This window comes from Galeopterus variegatus, unplaced genomic scaffold (genome assembly GCF_000696425.1).
Source record: "Galeopterus variegatus unplaced genomic scaffold, G_variegatus-3.0.2 Scaffold140, whole genome shotgun sequence".
NCBI classification, from domain to species: domain Eukaryota; kingdom Metazoa; phylum Chordata; class Mammalia; order Dermoptera; family Cynocephalidae; genus Galeopterus; species Galeopterus variegatus.
In genome coordinates, this window is record NW_007726251.1 from 874801 (window position 1) to 894452 (window position 19652).

The window sequence follows — 19652 nt, forward strand, 5'->3', positions numbered from 1 at the left end:
CAGTGGGGCAGGATGATGTGTCACCAGACAATGAACTCACAGAGTGATGTGTGTGTACACAGAGCATGGGGAGGGTGGGACCCATATTTTCTAGGATGCTTTTGGCTGCAAGTAACAGAGAAGTCAACTAAAGTAGCCTAAACATAAGGATGTTAGTTGGCTCACTTCACAGGGAGGGCTTAGAGCAGGGTTGCCTAGCAACTTAGTGAGGTCTTCGAAGACTCTGGCTCCAGCAGTCTTTCTGCTCTGCCATCCACGGTGCTTTTGGGGATGCTAGCTTCAATCCACACGATGGATGCCATAGCACTGAGCATCACATCCTCATGTCCAAAATCAGAGTGGAAGGGTGGGCTCTCCTCCTGCACCTGCTCCTTTTATCAAGGAGGAAAATCTTTTCAGAAGCCCCCAATGGACTTCCCTTTATACACCTCATTGGCCCAATGGGGTCACATGGGCGTGACTAGCTGCAAGGGAGGCTGGGAAAGTGAGTACCAGGCATTCTCAGTTCTATCTCACTAGAAGACAGGAGAAGAGCAATGGCCATTGAGTGGGAAGGAGGTCACCTGCCCCTGCTCCATCTAGAGCAGGAGTTCTCAATGATCGACATTCTGGCCTGGATAATTATTGTGAGGGATCTCCTGTGAATTACAGGATGTTTATCAGCATCCCTGGCTTCTACCCACTAGATGCATTCCTCCTCCAAGCTATGACAACCAAAAACACCTCCAGACATTGCTAAATGTCCTCTGGAGCGGGGAGAGGAAAGCGAAAGCACCCCATCCCCACCCCAGTGGAGTTACACTAGTACAGAGCCATACCGAGCCACATTGAGGAGTCAGGGAGGGCCCCCCTGGAAGAGGTGCTGACTGGACGGAGGTTGGAAGAATGAGTTCTATAGCTGGGGGGTGGGGGGGTGGAGAAGGACAGCCACCTCCTTTCCCGTGTCAATTTTTCAAAAATAAACATGTATTGCTAATCCCTCGCATTTTTACACAGCTTGATAGTTCAAAACGTGCCTTTGCTTATATCATCTTATTTATTCTGCACCATGGTCCTGAGAGGTAGGTGCTAGCATCCCACTTACAGATAAGGAAACTGAGGCTCAGAGAAATTAGAACCTTGCCCCATGGCCAGAGAATGGTGGAATAAGGGTTGGAGTCAGGTCTATAAACTTAGTGTTCTGTCCGCCGTACCTGGCGCTTGTGAGGTAGTGTAGATAATGGCATTGCTACGTGACTGATGACATCACTACAGCAGGTGCCATTTTCCTGATGAAGCTGACACTCAAGTGGGAGGAGCCACCTAGTCTCGGAGCTGTGAGATTGATGACTTGTGCCCAGAGCCTCCTGCTTCTGATTTCCTCCCAGGGAGACAATCGTTGTCTACTAGTGTGACAGCAGCAACCAAAGGCTAGAGTGGGGACCTGTTGGGGAATTTGATGTTTAGTGCCCCCTCCCTCCCTGCCCCTTTCTTCCTCTATGTCATTTTTGGTGTTTTTGGCAGCTGGCCGGCACAGGGAACCGAACCCTTGACCTTGGTGTTACAAGACTGCGCTCTAACCAACTGAGCTAACCAGCCAGCTTATGTCACTTTTGTCCTCAACCAGATACTCAGGGCCCACCTGTGCTTTCCTTGTGCTGCCCACATGCCCACGCTGTTCTTGGGAAAGGCCTGGGGTGAGTGTTGTCTGCTCAGCCGCTTCCCTCGCCTGCGCTCCAGACCCCACGCTCTGGGGCCTCCCGCTCACTGGTCTCCACTCCGGTCCCCTTTGCTGGTTCTTCCTTTCCTCACAGACCTCTTAATGCTGGAGTTCCCCAGGGCCCAGGCCTGGGTCGCTTCTATTCTCTGTTTACACTGAGACCCTCAGGGACATTAAACACCATCTGTACTCCCAGTACTCCCAAGTATACACCCCCCAATACACCCCAGTCCAGACCCCTCTGCCAAAGCCTATTCTTGGATTTCCAATGTCCACTGGACTCTGATCTGCAATATCCAATAGATGTCCCCAAATTAGCTCCTGGTTTTCTTTCTCTCCACCACCCACCACCCACATCTGCTCCACCAGAGCCTTTTCCATCTCAGTTGATGGAGCTGCTCAGACCCCAAGCCTTGGGGCAACCTCAGCTCACACCGTCCACATCCCTTCTGTTAGGAAATCTGGTGGGCTCCGTCTTTAAGACACATCCAGGCTCCGCCCACATCTCACCCCCCCCCCGTTTCATATCCGCCCACATCTCCCCCCCCCCCCGTTTCATATCCGCCCACATCTCCCCCCCCCCCCGTTTCATATCCGCCCACATCTCCCCCCCCCCCCGTTTCATATCCGCCCACATCTCCCCCCCCCCCCGTTTCATATCCGCCCACATCTCCCCCCCCCCCCGTTTCATATCCGCCCACATCTCCCCCCCCCCCCGTTTCATATCCGCCCACATCTCCCCCCCCCCCCGTTTCATATCCGCCCACATCTCACCCCCCCCCACTGCTCCCACCTTCATGTCCTGCCTGGATTACCACAGTCGCCTCCCAGTTGATCCACCTGATTCTACTCTTGGGTCCCTAAAGTCTGTTCTCAACACAGCAGCCAGAGAATCCTTCTAAGAGATGCTGGCGTATGCCGCTCCTCCGCAGGGACGCATCTCCCTCAGACACCCCCATTTTACAGTGGCCCCCAAAGCCCCACCTGATCTGGCCCTTCCCTCTGACCTCAGCTCCCAACATTCTTCTTCCCACACTCCCCGGCCACATGGGCACCTTATTCCTTCCCAGCCGCACCAGGCAGTCCCTGCCTGTTCCCTCTGCTGGAAAGCTCTTCCCCCAGACAGCCACTGGCTCCCCCAAGTCACCTTGAAGTCTTTGCTCAAATGTCACTTCTCATCTGTTTAATTGTAGCCTCCCCCACACCCCTACTACCAAGGGCCGTCTTGAACCTCCTTTCCCAGCTCTGTTTTTTCCCCGTGGCGCTTCTAACATACTGTGTAATTCGCTTATTTATTATACAGTATTTATTATTTGTTGTGAGTCTCCTCCTGATAGAATGTAAACTCCATTTATGAGGCAGATTTTGTCTTTTTTATTCATGGACGTATCCCAAACGCACCCACAACAGCACTGAACACATAGTAAGCCCTTAATAAGTACTTATTGAATTTAATTGAAATAGCTTACACTTTAGTATAAATAATACATATTCTCTGTCTCTCTGTCTCTTACATTGTGTGTCTCTCTCAGAGGGTTTGCATTCTAAGTTTTCTCCCTACTAATCTCAAGAAGGGATTATTTCTTGCATCACAGCGCACTTGGGAAAGGCATTTTAAGGGCTGTGGGTTGCACAGTCTTGAAATAACACCAACTGGATCAAGGACCCACTGTGGAGTCGGGGCTCAGGAAAGAAGCCCCAGGAACTGCCTCATGTCCCGCAAAAGCAGGGAGTAGGGATCGCAGCCTCCAGGGTGTGACAGTGAGGGAAGGGACGGGGTTCATGGTGTGACCGCAACTGACTGCTCCACAGAGGAAAGAGGTTTGGAGGGCTAGACCAGCTGCTCACAAGCGCAGAACCCTCAGAGTTGAAGTCCTTCCAGCCTTTCCTCTTGGCAGCGTGGGCTAAGGAATTAGGAAAGTGTCTGGTCGCTGCCCCAGGCTTCCCTTCCTGCAGCAGAGCATGGGGTTCCGGAGGGGAGGAGATGCAGGCGGGGCAGAGCAACTGCGAAGCTGAGAAGCTCGAGCTGCAGGGACCCTCATTTCAGTGAGGCCCCCTTCCAAGGCCCTGGGAAGATCTGAGGTTTGTGGCATGGTTATTTTTTTTAAATGTGTCATTTGTTGTGATTTCCCCCCCTGTCATTCTAAATAAACATCCACTTTCTATCACTAACATTGTATTTGTAAATTTGTTTTTTTAAAGAGGGCCCCTAAACTGTATAAGTTCAGTCCCTACAGAACCTCAATCTGCCCCCAGGTGGTGAAGTCTGCTCCCCAGGTAGGTTGAGGATTCTGGCTTGGGCTCCCCTGGTGTGATGTGTCACTGAAGCCAGCCACATTGCTGCCTTTTTCCAGCACCTTCAACTAGTGTAGGATCCTATCTTCTATTCCTGTGTTTCCTGAATCAGGCCTTAGAGAGCTGGAAAAGCTTTGCAGAGATGGAGGACTTGTGAGGTTGGAGGGTCCTCTGCTGGGAAAACAGAGGTACAGCTGGGAGTGGCCAGTTTGAGGCCAGAAAGCAGGTGGGTCTGGGGCTTGGCTCACAGACAAGCCCCTACTTTGGGGCATGGACACATTGAAGCACACACAACACATCTCTAAAATTCAAATGTGAGCATACTTTTGTGTACACGTGTTCTGTTTCCACCCAACTTGGACTAACACCAACTGGGGTGTACTGCGACTCAATTCTGACACTAACCACCCTGGAGTTAGCATCAGACTCTACTGGTTTAAGCACTCAGTCCTCCATAAAACTGCTCCTGCTTCAGATGCCAGTGCAAGTGGGATCCCCAGGACACCTGCACTCTAACTGGCCAGCTACAAATTTGGAGGTTCTCACTACCTCCTCAGGTTCGATAATTTACTAGAATGACTCACAGAACTCACCGAATGTAGTATACTTAAAATTACAGTTTTGTTATAAAAGGTGCATATAACACCAAGGACAAGGGTTCAGATCCCCATACAGACCAGCTGCCAAAAAAAAAGAAAAAATATACAACATAGGAATAGCCACATAGAGTCACACATAGGGCAAGATCTGGGAGGGGTTGCAGACCTCTCAATCCTCTCTCTGTGGAATCAGGGCACACTGATTTGTTCACAAACTGGGAAGCTCCACCAAGCCTTGGTGTCCAGAGTTTTTATTGGGGTTTCATTATGTAGGTGTGATTGATTAAACACTGGCCGTGTGACTGAACTCCATCTCCAGCATCTCTCATCTCCTTCCTGGAGGTCTGTCAGCTGAAAGTCTCAACCTTTACTTACATGGTTTGTCTTTCTGGTGACCAGCCCCCAATCCTGAAGCTTTCTAGGGGCCTACCCCAAGTCACCTCATTAGCATAATAGATTTCTGTCACTCAGGAAATTCTAAGGGCTTTGAAGCTCTGTGCCAAGAACTCGGAAAATGACCAGTGATATTCTTTATTATACCACAGCACATCTACACAAGCACAAGAGTTACGCCTCAGGTATCTTGTAACCCACAGCAGCCAGCCAGTCACCCTCCCTCTAGTTCATCCACAGATGCCCTAAGGTGGCAGCAAAACAAAACAAAAAAACCCTTCTGAGGGTCACACTGCTGTCCTTCCATAAAAGGCACCACTGGACCCCAGGGCAGCCTTGTCGCAGCTGCCCTCGGTTTCCCTTCCCCTCCAGGATGTTGGCTTCCTGGAGAAGAGTGGTTGCTTTGCTCTAGCTCAAAGCCACTGGTCAGAAGCCAGTGTTTAGGACACAGGCTGGCCTTGCCAAGCATTGTTTTCTTTTGTTTAAAACAAAACAAATTCCAAGTCCTCACTTGGCAAGCCAGACCTGGTTCCCTGAGGACACCATAGCTACCACCACAGCCAGACACCAGACGCTGCAGCTTGCCCCACAGATCGGCAGGCCCTGGGCCCTGAGTAACCCCACCAGCATCAGCACACCACTGCTCGAGAACGTTGAGCTGCAGCTGCCAGAGGGAACTCTCTGAGGTCCTCGGTTCCTTGGATCATGGATCCTTGGTCCTGGATCTGGAGTTGATATCTTGTGTAAGCATGATCCTATGTCCCAGCTACAAGTCCCAGCTCTTTTCCTAAGACTGGGGACATGCCCCAGTCCAAGAAAGATGCCAGATATCCACTACGTCTCCTGTTCTAGCAGGCCTATGAAGCAGCACTGCCTGTGCCACGTCCACCAGTGCTGCTGGCTCCTCTAATTCTTCTTATGACCGTGGACAAATGCTTTGGTTTTTACACAAGGCTTAAGTCAAGGCCTGAGATCAGAACACCTCCCATGGCATTTCCAACACCCAGTACTCAGGTGTTTTAAAGACTGCTGCTTGGTTTGGTGCCTACTGTGCCCTGCTGGACCTACAGCTACCACTGTAAGGACATCATACTTATATTAGGCACTTATTGTATTTCAGGCCTTGGGCTTGGTGTTTCATACACGTGATTTCATTAAATCTTCACAGCAACACTATAGAGGAGGGGGTATCATGATCATTCCCATTGATAGATGAGGAAACTGAGATTCAGAGAGGATGAATGAATTGCTCCGGGTCACAGAGCTGATAGTTGGTGACACCAGACGTAATACAGACCCAGAACAGTCTAATGCCAGAACCCACATGCTTAACCACTTGACAGTTCTGGCACCCAGACATACTCCATGCACCCTCTCTTCTCCTACCCTACTGCCCCAGTACACTTGCTGAGCCATGCAGGGGATGGAGAGGGCTTATCAACCTGCCCTTGGGAATTTGGCCACAATAGAGCATCACTGTTTCTGCCTTTGCCTTCCTCCCATCGGCCAGTCCAGCCCGGCTGGGAGCTCCTGCCTGCTTATAATTTTTTTATTCCTCACTGTTTTGCAGAAAGGATGTCAACAGAGCAAATGCATTTAAACAGGGAACTCTGTTGATACAAAGCTGCATGGAAGGGCCGGCCCGGTGGCGCACTGGATGGTGCGCCGCTTGGGAAGCGCGGCGGCGCTCCCGTCGGAGGGTTCGGATCCCACATACAGACCGGCTCCCGCTCACTGGCTGAGCGAGGCACGGGAGCAGCACCAAGGCTTGCGATCCCGTTGCCGGTCCCCGGTCCGGTACGGGGGCAACACTGAGGGTTGCGATCCGTTGCCGGACACGGAAAAAAAAAAAAAAAAAAAAAAAAAAAAGCTGCATGGAAGCCACAGAGGGGCAGGAAAACATCGTAGTTAAGACCTCAGGTGCCAGAAACACATGGCCATTGTCTGAATCTAAGCATTGCTAATTACTAGCTGGGGGACTCTGGGCAAGATGCTTAACTTCTCCGTCCCTCCATTTCCCCATCTGTAAAATGGGGATAACAATGATTCTCACTGCACAGAATCACTGTGAGGGTGCAAAGAGTTAGCGCATAAAGTCAGATTGAGTTGGGTATGGAAAGAGGGGCAAGCCCAAGGTGCCGATTCCCTGGGCTGCACCCTGACACCGTCAGAGGCTGGGCCAATGCCTCTGGGCCATCTCTGTCCCTGACAGCTTCATCTACTCCTGCAAGGTCCCTCTATCTCTACTTTGGTCCATGGAAGTGCTGCAGCTTATGCTGGGGTCCTCCTGCCTACTAACCTCCTGACTTATCAAGCCAATAAATTGATTATGCTGTCCTGCCCTAATGGAGCACGTCTCTTTGTGATCCTGCCCAGTTCTAGGGCAATCTGACTGGGGATGGGGACTGGATGTTTATGGAGCTCTTCCTGAGTGCCCGATTTTCCTCCTCTCAACAAAGGGGCAAGGTAGTCCTTAGTAACCTTGATTCACAATGAGGACACGGAGCCTTGGGGAAGTCTGCCCAGGTGTCCAGCTGCTGGACCCCTCAGGGCTCAGATTCCAGGCCAGGCTCCTCAAGGGCAGAAGTTTGGAAGATCAGAGAAAGTGCATGGCAAAGATTCCAGATTTAGGAAACTTCCCTAAAAGCTCAAAGCGCAGTTCTCACAAAGACTTTTGGAGCTGCCCTGACACCTAGTGGCCAAATGCAGGAATTACTCCACCTTCGGGGAGACTCCGGGGGCTGTTGCGGGCAGGTTTGGGGTGCGGCTCTCCAATCTTCACTTACCTGGGGGTGGCAGTGTCAAGGGGTGACCTGGAGTCCAGAAGGTGTGGAGGGGGGACATTTTTGCTTTCCCATAATCTCTATTATTCTCCCAAAGCCACCCGAACAAAAATAAGATTTGATAAGAACAATGGCTGCCTTTTCAGTTTTATGCAGACGATAAACAAAAGCGTCTTGAAAAAATTTGCTGTTTTTATTGATGTATAACCACTACGAATGTGTAATTTGTCCCTTACACATTTTGATACTTCAAGGCTTCTCTTTCTAGCCCACACGTAATCCTCAGGGTTCCACCTAGACACCAACGTTTGCCGGATGCTCAGTTGCAGGCAGGGCACTTGGAGAATTGTATGTGTCGTAACAGATTTAAAAGACATGATCCCTGACCTCAAGGGGCTTCACTTTATTTGGGGGAGATAGACCAGACATCTACAGAGCACCCTGATGTGTACTGTAGCTGTCAGTCCCAGCCCACAAACTCCTTATTGCATTTATTTTCCCTTTGTCATCCTAATTCTGCCACTGAGCCCTATTTCACCCAGAGTGATGAAAATTCAGCTTCAGGAATATGCTCAGGGTCGAGCCAATGACTGGAAACTTTAGCCCCTCTGGTCTTTGGCAATCTGTCCACACTGATACCACTGGGGGCCTTTGGTCCCAGCCCACAGGGACCCTTCACAGCTGCTGCTCTGCTCTGTTCATGCCATGCTTGGGGCTGGGAAGCTTTGGTGAGCCTGGGAGCCCAGCCCAAGAACGGCCCCCACACAGCTCAGCTGCTTGCCCTGAGGTCCTGCAGGACTCACAGGCCTCCCTCACCTCCCCGCAGTGCTGGGGCAGCTCCTCTCAGAGCTCCTGTAACCTTCCCTTTCCCTCCTCCTGCCTCTCTCCTCAAGTTCTGTTCTCCCCCATAAGCTTAGGCCGTGGGAAATGTGAACGAAGGAGGGACAAGTCTTGCAAGACACCAGGTTATAAAGCTAGACTTGTTTTTAACCTGGCCCTAAAACCACTGAGGCTAAGACCTCGAACAAGGAAAGGAACGGGGGAAACATGGCACATGAGGGGAGATGTAAATTATTTCAAAGAATGACTCTGCCACATGTACAGAGAGGCGTCCAAGTGTGGAGGTGAAGCAGAGTGCGGCTCAGGCTGGTGACTGGATTCCTGGATCTGCCATCGGTGCTCCGAAGTGTAGGCCTGGAGAGCAGCCTGCCTTTCGCCCCTAGACTTTCCCAGCTTGCCACAAATTGCCCCAAACAATCACCAGGTGAAAGCATTTGTTCATGCCACAGGTTTTTATTGAGCACCTACTATGTGCCAGGCACAGTGCTGGTGTTGCCGAGGGGCACAAGACCAGTCCTGCCCTCATTTGTCCATGATGGTGACTGGTGAGGCTAATCAAAACCCTCGGAGGTGCCGTTCCGCCCACCTGATCAGCGTATGCTGTTCTCGACTATTCCTTTCGTTTCGCTAAGTGCTTCCCATCTCCCCACCTTCTCAAGGACTTTTAAAATGAAATGCAGACTGATAGTCTCTCAGAACGGGGTTGGGAAACCTTTATTTCTGCTGTTCCATTTTTCAGGTGGAACCACTCAGCCCCCAAGTTCATGGGGCCAGGTGCCGGGCCACAGCTTCAGTAGACCCCCTTCATCCAGTTTCTCTTTCTGTGGTTTCAGTTCCCCTGGGCAACCAGTCGGAAAATAAGTGAGTGCAGTACAACAGATGTTTTGACAGAGAGAGACACATTCACATGTTTTATTACAGTGAATTGTTATGATCGTTCTACCTTATTAATAGTTATTGTTGTTCATCTCTTACTGTGCCTGACTTACAAATTAAACTATGTCATAGGCATGTCTGTATAGGAGGAAACACAGTATATCTAGTGTTCGGTACTATTTGTGGTTTCAGGCAGCCACTGGGGGTCTGGGAATATATCTGCCATGGATAAGGGGGGACGATTGTAGATGCAGGTCTCTTGGTCTCCTGTCCCACACTTTCTCCATGTGACTCTCCACATTTGCCTTGACAGGCCCCCTGCCCTCATTTCCTCAGCATCTGTCCCTCTGCCACTGCCTCCTGCCTCAGAAACTTCTCCCCTTGACAAAGTTTACAGTTACCATGACAACTGCTTTTGTGCCCTGGCCTCCTCCCCACTGCTCTTCTCCTGCCACCGAGCAACCTCCTTATGTTCCCAATTCGTCTTTGTGGCTCTTCACGAGGCCACAACGAGTCCCCAGGTGATCACTAAAACCAGAAGGTGCCCCCTGGTGAAGGGCACACCACCAGCAGCCCAGAGTCACCCAGACCAAGACAGACTTTATTGCCCGTGCACAGACCTTGACGGCATTTGTCCATCAAGGTTTGGCCACCTCTGCGTCCTCCTGCCACCATCTAACTTGCCAGGATTTCTCTCTCACTGAGACTACTTTCCAGACTGGATTTGTGCCTGTGGCTTCAGCATTCCAAGAAGCTGGTTTGAAAGGTACGGGAATAATGCTGAGCACCAGGGCAGCCTCATGGCTGATGGCTGAATGCTAAGACAGGCTCAGGTCCAGATGAGACCGTTTGTAAACCCATCTCTCATCCTAGCAGAAAGCCGCACGCGGGCAGGTGCAGTGTTGGGGCAGGATGGTTGACAAGGGGGCAGCAGATTTAAATTTTAGAATGTGTACACCCTTTGACCCAGCAATTGCTGGGTCCACCCCACCAAGCCTATTTTAGAGAAACACATGTGCAAACACTGTCTACACAAGGGTGCTTGTGACAGTATTATTTGTAGCAGCAAAATGTTGGAAATAGCTTAAATGCCCATAAAAATAAGACTAAATTACAAGACCGCTATACTATGAAATATTATGTGGCAATTAAAAAGACTGAGATGGATCTAAATGTGCCATCATGGAAAGATCACCAAGGTGCACTGTTAAGGCAAAACAAGCTGAGAGAAACATGATTGTATGATCCTTTTTATGGTAAGAAACGGTGCATGCGTGCGTGTGTGTGTAAAACCATCTATAATAAAGACATGTATGTATGGCAAGCCCACTTACCATGTGCCAGGGAGTGTTCTAAATGCTTTACAAGCATTAATTAACTCATTTAATCCTCACGAACTCCTACGCTGTGGGTACTATTATTAGCCCCATAGTACAGATGAGGAACTTGAGGTAAAGGAGATTGGGTAACTTGCCCAAGGTCCCACTGGAACTGGGATTGGCACTCAGGTGGTCTGGCCCTAGGACCCATGTTTTTAACATATCTGCCCTCACACGCTCACACATATGATTACAAGTGCATGGGACAAAGCACAGAAACCTGCACCTGAACTTGTTCCTGGGAGCCCTTTGGGGAGGCAGAGCGAACTGTGGGGCGAGACAAAAGAGGACCTTCATTTTCTCCTTGCTATACTTTTGTGGATTTAGAATTTTTACATGTAGATATTATTTGCAACAAAAAATAAAAATAAAAAAGATTCAGGCAACAATAAAAATCACAACTCTGCTCTTTCATCAAAACTAATAAAACGTTGATGTGGATCTGAGGAGCAATGTGAGGTGGCCCTGAGACTCGGGGACCCAGACCCCAGTTCTGCCTCTCCACAGCCATGTGACCTCGTCTGCAAACCTGGAGACTTTGCTGGACTTGGGACCAGGTCTTGAGACCCCCATCTGGGCACTTGCCACCAGCTTCCCAAGGAATAAGAGGAACCACGTTAGGGAGGGCAGGTGAGGAGGCGCAGGACAGAGGCCCGAAGCAGCGCAAGAGTAGGTGGCACCAGGGAGTGCGAGCCTGGGCATCCCTGCGGCCCCTTCACTGGATGACAGTGTCACTGCTGAGTGACGCCACCAAGCACCAGCCCCTACCTGTATTTTCCCTGCTCAGTTCTCAAGAAACCCTCTTGGGTGCTGTGGTTATCAGCCCATTTTTAAGGACAAGGGAGACTGAGAGCTTCACCCTCACAAGTGGAGCAGGTTTGCAGCTGGGCCAGTCTGCCCGTCCTGGCTGCTTGGCAGGGGCAGCAGCGTCCTGCACCTGGGCCAGGGGTGTGGCACAAGAGGGCAGGTTCTGGAACCACACAGGCCTGGGAACTAGGGCCAGAGCTGCCCCTTTCCAGCTGAGAGAACTTAGCTTCTCTGCTTAGCGCTCTAAAGCTCAGTTTCATTGTTTATGAAATGGGGGCGATGGCAGTGTTGTGCGGGCGCCGTGAGAATTCAGTACCGTGCCCGATGGCGGATGGCAGGTACTCGGCTGGGTGAGGCTCAGGGGGTGTCGGTTACTGCCATGACTATAACCCCGGTCCTTTCCTCCCTCTTCAAGGAATTCAGCCAAAGTCCCAACCTGCCTCATTCTCTAAGCCCTGGCAGCACTGAGTGACCCGTGGTCCCCCGACATACTGCGCTGGCCCACACTTCAGCACTTGGCACTAGTGTCCCTCTGTCCTCTTGTCTGTGTCGGTCTTGTCAGCCTCAGTGGAAACATCACCACCTCCCACCCGAGTGGTACCTCCTCTCTGGGCTACGGCAGCACGCGGTCCGCACCCCATCTCTCCTCCCACCCCACCAGGGCCTGGGGACTTGCCCGTCTCACCTCTGATTAGGCTGTGAGCGCTGGGCTGCTGTCCTTCTGCTCGTGTTCCCAGCGACTGGTCCAGCAGCTGACAGCACAGGAAAGAGACTCAGACTTTGCTGATCAGGGGAATTGAAGATAAGGAGGAAGGTAAACGGTGGGGCCTGGCCTTGGGGTGCAGAGAAAAGGCAGCCAGTCGCTGCAGCGTGGTGAGGCCCTAACTAACACAGCGCAGGCAGAGCGGGAGAAGAGCTCACGTCCACCCAGCTGGGGCCCCTTGGGAACGGCCCTGGGCCTGGACTGACCTGAAGTCCACCTTGCCTGTCTTGTCGTCCAGCCTCTTTATCAGCTCCCTTACTTGGTACTGGTTGACAGGGACCTTATCTTGCTGAGGAGGTGAACAGAACACGTGAGGTTAATGAAGCTCTCTGCCCACCCCTTGAGAAGACCCCTCCCCAATACTCACACACAGTCGTGCACACGCACGTGCACGCACACACACACGCACACACACGCCACAATGCCTTGCTCCTCTTGGGACCATGGATGGTCGAGGAAACTGAACCCACAACCTGCAGGGGCTGCATGAAGTCCCCACCCATGAGTCATTATCCAGACTCCAGAGGGCCCCCATTTCCCGGGGAGTGGTAAGGGGAAGGAGCTCAGGGCCCAGGTGACACAGGTGGCCCTGGGGTGGACAGGAACTCTCCTCTGCAGCATATGAGGTCCCCTCTTCCTGCTGCTGAGTCCTGGCCAGTCCAATTCACACAAGGCCTGGGCACCGAGTGTCTTTTTCGCCCCTGCGTGGGCCCCAGAACTTCCCCTTCTGAGTCCTATTCTTGCAGGTCCAGTTCCCTCCTAGGACGCTCTGACGATGGACCCTCCAAGTGTGCATTTCAGGGGGACTTCAGCACCTTGGTCGTACGGAGAGTGGGGGGAATGTGGGATTTTAGGCAAGATGATAGGGCCAAGGGTGGAAATACTGGGGCTTTGGGATGAGGTCTCTTCTCAGTCCCATTTTCATCTGCCCAGCAGCCAAATGCAGTGAGGAGAGGGGCCTGCAAGATGGACAGCGTGTGTCTTTAGGTGGCACCTTGGGCCATCAGTAGCATCAAGCCCTACAGCTGGTGGCACAGAGGATGATGTCAGCAGGGGGTCGAGGAAGCCTTAGGCTTCCCTCTGGGTCTAGACAATGACACGAGTGTCCTGGGGCCAATCCCAGGAAGCTCTAAGGGGTGTTTGTGCCTCTCTACTTCCCTCCCCCCCCTTTCCCTGTCTCTGTTTCTGTGTGTGTGTGTCTCTCTCTGTCTCACACATACACACACACAGCCCGCAGCCACCAGCCGTCAGCACACCTGCACCATGGCTTTTCGGAACTCGCCCACAGGCATCTCCATTGCTCCAGTAGGGCTCAAGTGCTTGAAGAAGTCCACGACTGCGATTTTGTGCTGGTCTGCATAGCTCTGAGTGAAGCAAGAGACAAATGCTTGGCCTTATAACAATGGTCGCAGCTCCCCTCCTTTCCCCAAAAGGGTGGCCCAAACTCCCAGGTGTAGAAAGGTGGAGGAGAATGCTAGCGGTTGTCCATGCTGCGGCATAAACAGGCTGGGGCTTGGCAGGGTGGCATGCCACGATGGTTCCTGGGCGCTGGCCTGGTTCCCAGCAGCCCCACCCCACCCAGCAGGGGCTCCCCCCATCCCAAAGGTGGAAGGAGTGACCTCCATGCTGCAAAGGAGCCACAGCATACAGGGAATAGGGCTGGTGACCACATTTACGTGTGTGAATTACCTCCGTTAAGACTAGTCTAGGTGGTGCACTGTAGATGGTGGGCGGGCCGTTGTTAGCTCAGTGATCAAAAGATTAAGCCGCAGCCATGTAGTGTGATGGGTTGGACAGACTCTAGGAATTCTTAGGATTCTCAGAGTTTCACTCACATGCTCATATGGAGACGTATTTTGTTAGAATACTTTAAAAATAATATTTCATCATTTTCATTTCGAAAACATTACCTACTCATATTGCAAGGCGATTTTAGATTGGCAGAAAGAAGACAATAAAAAACAACCCATAAATCCAATCCCACCATCCAGAGGTAACATCTTGGTGTGTATCCTTTTATCCATCTGTCTGTCTGTCTGTCTACCTACCTATCTAATATTTACCTATCATTTTTTTTTATTGCATCTACTGTTTTACAAAATGCACTGTATTGATACATTGTGAGCATCTTTTCAATGGCATTAAAATATTTTGGGGCCCTTATCTTTTTCTCTTCCCCTCCTGTTCTCAAAAGCTCCCAGATAGGTCCTACTGTATTGACAAATACTCCTATAGAGCTGTAGAGGACAGATATTCATGGGGGAATTTTCGGGGTTCAGCTCCTGGTCCCCTGCTCTTTTTCCCCACACTTCCCTTTCTGCAGTGCGCTACCACGCACCCTTTTGAGGTGACTCCCACACCTACATTTCCAGTTCTGCATCTCAACAGCTGCAGGACACCCTACTAGCACCTCAACCCAACACATCCAAAGTAAATCTCATTCAGCTTAATTCTGCACAGTGGTCCTGAGAGCTGTGGTCCTAAGCCCCACTCCAGTTCCTTCTTAGTGTGCTTTCCTATAATGCAGAGGCCGGAAAGCTAAAAATTGACATTTCCAACCCCCCTTGCGGCTAGGGGTCAGAGGGGATGGGTTTCACCGAGTACCTGTATGAGATCTGTGCGTGTGAGACTCGTATGAGAAGTCTGCTTTGGAGAGAAGCAGGCCATGGGAGGCTGCAGTGCTTGCTTTCTGACTGAGCAGGGACTCCCGATGGTGCAGCTTCCTGATCACAGCAGAAGCAGCAACCATCTTGGCAACCCCGTTGGAGTGTTTTGGGAGCCATTTTTAGATTCTAAATTAAGAGTCTGTTTCTTCCACCCTCCCAGTGTTTCTGTGGTCTATCTCTTGTAATAAATCCCTCTGTGCTTACCCTAGCTAGAGCAGATTCTGTGGTCAGTAATGAAGAACCCTGGCCAGTTCCAGGGTCTGTTGCTTTGGTGGGTGCTGTTGATAAGAAGCAGCTGAGCCCCTGCCCTGGAGGAGGTGGCAGTGTTGCAGTGCAAAGGTACAGCCGGGGGCGGGGACCATGGCAAGGGCATGTACTGTGGACTAGGGAATCTGAGAAAGGTTCCCCATGGAAGTGACGCTTGAGTAGAGACCTGGAGAACAGGTAGGACTGAGCTGACGCAGAGGGCAAGGAGACGCGTGTCCCAGGCACAGGCCTGGAGTTAACAGAGAACTGATGCACAGAGGGACAGGGAGCAATCCAGAGGCTCGAATGTGGAGAACGGGGGAGCAGCAGGCAGGGCCCCATCCGGACTTCCCTGCCTCTGGCAATGTCACCCTCTGTCTCTCAGCCTCCTGGGCTTAAAATTTGGGACTGCCTTTGGGTCTCCCTTATCACCACAGGCCTCCCTTCTCCCAACACATACACACACCCCTGACCAGCCACCAAGTCCTGGAGATGTTTCCATGATGATACCTCTTACATCCGTCCTTCATGTCCGTTGTCATTCTCTGTCACTATTTCACATCTTGGATACTCCAGTAGTGTCTTCACTGGTTTTCCCACTCTCATTTCTACCCCCTTCAGTTCATTTCACTCCCCATTGCCAGAAAAGTCTCCCCCCTCAGTCCAACTGGGTTCACACCACATCCACTGTTTACAAATGCTCTCGCCGGCTCCCTGCTCTCCATGGAATCAAACCTGAACTCTGAGCCTAAAATGTGAGGACTGCCACATCCAGCCCAGCCTCCCCTGCCAGCTTTGACTTCCAGGTTTCTCTATGGCTGGAGCCACGTGGTTGTTCTGTAAGAGCCATGTGGTTCTGTTCACATCCCCCAAACATGCTGCAGGCAGTCCCACTGAGTGCAGTCCCACCGAGCGCAGTCCCACTGAGTGCAGTCCCACTGAGTGCAGTCTCACTGAGTGCAGTCTCACCGAGCGCAGTCCCACTGCAGGAAATCCCACCGAGTGCAGTCCCACTGCAGGCAATCCCACGGAGTACAGTCCCACGGATTGCAGTCTCACCGAGCGCAGTCCCACCGAGTGCAGTCCCACTGCAGGCAGACCCACCGAGTGCAGTCCCACCGAGTGCAGTCTCACCGAGTGCAGTCCCACTGCAGGCAGTCCCACCGAGCACAGTCCCTCTGAGTGCAGTCTCACCGAGCGCAGTCCCACTGCAGGCAATCCCACCGAGCGCAGTCCCACTGCAGGCAATCCCACCGAGCGCAGTCCCACTGCAGGCAATCCCACCGAGCGCAGTCCCACCGAGTGCAGTCTCATCGAGCGCAGTCTCACTGCAGGCAATCCCACTGCAGGGAATCCCACCGAGTGCAGTCTCACCGAGCGCAGTCCCACTGCAGGCAGTCCCACTGCAGGCAGTCCCACTGCAGGCAGTCCCACCGACTGCAGTCCCACTGCAGGGAATCCCACTGAGCGCAGTCCCACTGCAGGCAATCCCACCGAGTACAGTCCCACTGCAGGCAGTCCCACCGAGCGCAGTCCCACTGCACGCAATCCCACCGGGCGCAGTCCCACTGCAGGCAGTCCCACTGCAGGCAGTCCCAACGAGCACAGTCCCACTGCAGGCAGTCCCACCGAGCGCAGTCCCACTGCAGGCAATCCCACCGAGCGCAGTCCCACTGCAGGCAGTCCCACCGAGTGCAGTCTCACCGAGTGCAGTCCCACTGCAGGCAATCCCACCGAGTGCAGTCTCACCGAGTGCAGTCCCACTGCAGGCAATCCCACCGAGTGCAGTCTCACCGAGCGCAGTCCCACTGCAGGAAATCCCACCGAGTGCAGTCTCACCGAGCGCAGTCTCACTGCAGGCAGTCCCACTGCAGGCAGTCCCAACGACTGCAGTCCCACTGCAGGGAATCCCACCGAGCGCAGTCCCACTGCACGCAATCCCACCGAGTGCAGTCTCACCGAGCGCAGTCCCACTGCAGGCAGTCCCACCGAGCGCAGTCCCACTGCAGGCAGTCCCACCGAGTGCAGTCCCACTGCACGCAATCCCACCGAGTGCAGTCCCACTGCAGGCAATCCCACCGAGTGCAGTCTCACCGAGTGCAGTCCCACTGCAGGCAATCCCACCGAGTGCAGTCTCACCGAGTGCAGTCCCACTGCAGGCAATCCCACCGAGTGCAGTCCCACTGCAGGCAATCCCACCGAGTGCAGTCCTACTGCAGGCAATCCCACCGAACGCAGTCCCACTGCAGGCAATTCCACCGAGCGCAGTCCCACTGCAGGCAATCCCACTGAGCGCAGTCCCACTGCAGGCAGTCCCACTGAGCGCAGTCCCACTGAGTGCAGTCTCACCGAGCGCAGTCCCACTGCAGGCAGTCCCAACGAGTGCAGTCCCACTGCAGGCAGTCCCAACGAGTGCAGTCCCACCGAGTGCAGTCTCATCGAGTGCAGTCCCACTGCAGGCAATCCCACCGAGCGCAGTTCCACTGCAGGCAGTCCCAACGAGTGCAGTCCCACTGAGTGCAGTCTCATCGAGCGCTGTCCCACTGAGTGCAGTCTCACCGAGCGCAGTTCCACTGCAGGCAGTCCCAACGAGTGCAGTCCCACCGAGTGCAGTCTCACTGAGCGCAGTCCCACTGCAGGCAATCCCACCGAGCACAGTCCCACTGCAGGCAATCCCACTGAGCGCAGTCCCACTGTAGGCAGTCCCACCGAGCGCAGTCCCACCGAGCGCAGTCCCACTGCAGGCAGTCCCACCGAGCGCAATCCCACTGCAGGCAATCCCACCGAGCACAGTCCCACTGCAGGCAATCCCACCGAGCACAGTCCCACTGCAGGCAATCCCACCGAGCGCAGTCCCACTGCAGGCAGTCCCACTGCAGGCAATCCCACCGGGTGCAGTCCCCCCTCTGCCTTGGCTGGTGGGAATCCCCGTCCCAGAACACCCTCCCGTGCCCGTGGCTCGCTGAATCCTTTCCACTCTTCAAGGCCCTTCCCAATCCCATCTCTGCTAGGAAGCCACGCTTTTCTGTTCGCCTGCTCCTATAATCTCTAATTTGGATTCTGATTCTATTTGCTGCCCTTGTCTCTTGTTTATTGTTCATCATATTACACTTTCTATTGGTCATTACTGTTTCTTTTCTTTCTTTTTTTTTTTTTTTAAAAGATGACCGGTAAGGGGATCTCAACCCTTGGCTTGGTGTTGTCAGCACCACGCTCAGCCAGTGAGCAAACCGGCCATCCCTACATAGGATCCAAACCCGTGGCCTTGGTGTTATCAGCACCGCACTCTACCGAGTGAGCCACGGGCCGGCCCAAGGGTCATTACTGTTTCTGTCCCATCTTTCCAACCAGATCATTGGGCCCCCGAGGGGAAGGACCATGTTTTACACTGCCAGTCTGGTCTCCACTCCAAGATTCTCTCTCTATGCTCTTTTAAAACAAGGGGTGGGGCCCCCACTTGGCATCAGACAACTCCATTCCTGTTCACTGGGACATCCTGCTCCCCTTGCAGAATGGGTTTCCCCTTGGTTCTATCTAAAGTCATCTCACTCATAAAAGTACTTAATACCCCTTTGCCTTCTAGAATTTTCACACAAGAGCTCTTTATTTAGTCCTGGAAACTGAGGCACAGAGCAGACCAATCAGGCGCAAGTAGCACCGTCGCACACACACTCTGCAGAACCTGCACTTGACAGCATCATCCTGTTCCTGCTTCTCCAAATAGCAGCCGGTCTGCAACCAGCATCAGGCTCCTCACCTCCACCGCCGGGTGAGAGGCCAGTGGTGGACACGCCAGACCTGGGTGTGGTCACTGCTCTGTGAGGCGATGGGACTAGATGAGCAATAACATCCCTTTCGGCTCTAATATTCTCTGATTTTTTATTTCCACTGTTACATTTGCCTCCTGTGATTGCCAGATACAATCTAAGACTCAAGCCAGGTGCAGGTTAGCTCTAGAAATAAAGGACTCAGGTGTTCTCCTTTAGCAAAAGCCACCAAATAGCCATCATGACCACAGGGATGTCTTGGCATCTGTATGAACTGCTGGAGTGAACCTGTGTTTATTGGGTGCTTATTATATGCCAGACATTCTTCTAAGCACTTCGTGCATATTACGTAATTTAGTCTTCCAAGCAACCCTACCAGGGTGGGTACTATTATTATGCCCATCTTAAAGGTGAAGAGACTGAGGCACAGAGAGCTTCAGTGACTTGCCTTTGGGCATATATTAGCAAGTGGAGGAGCCTGGGTAGGAGAATCCATCCTGTGCCAAGCCACTCCCACTTCAGCCCAATCTCAGTTCTTC

General features: G+C 52.5%; 1 protein-coding gene across 1 annotated transcript in view; it reads right to left on the reverse strand.

Moving 5' to 3' along the window:
* Window positions 1-4062: 4062 nt before the first annotated feature.
* Window positions 4063-19652, reverse strand: part of LRRC74 (leucine rich repeat containing 74) — a 43305-nt gene continuing 27715 nt past the window's right edge. The window contains exons 12-14 of the mRNA XM_008590459.1: window positions 13691-13798; window positions 12641-12723; window positions 4063-4126 (exon numbers count right to left, since the gene is read on the reverse strand). Of these exons, the coding sequence (XP_008588681.1) occupies window positions 4063-4126; window positions 12641-12723; window positions 13691-13798 (255 nt within the window). The remainder of the gene's footprint in view (window positions 4127-12640; window positions 12724-13690; window positions 13799-19652) is intronic.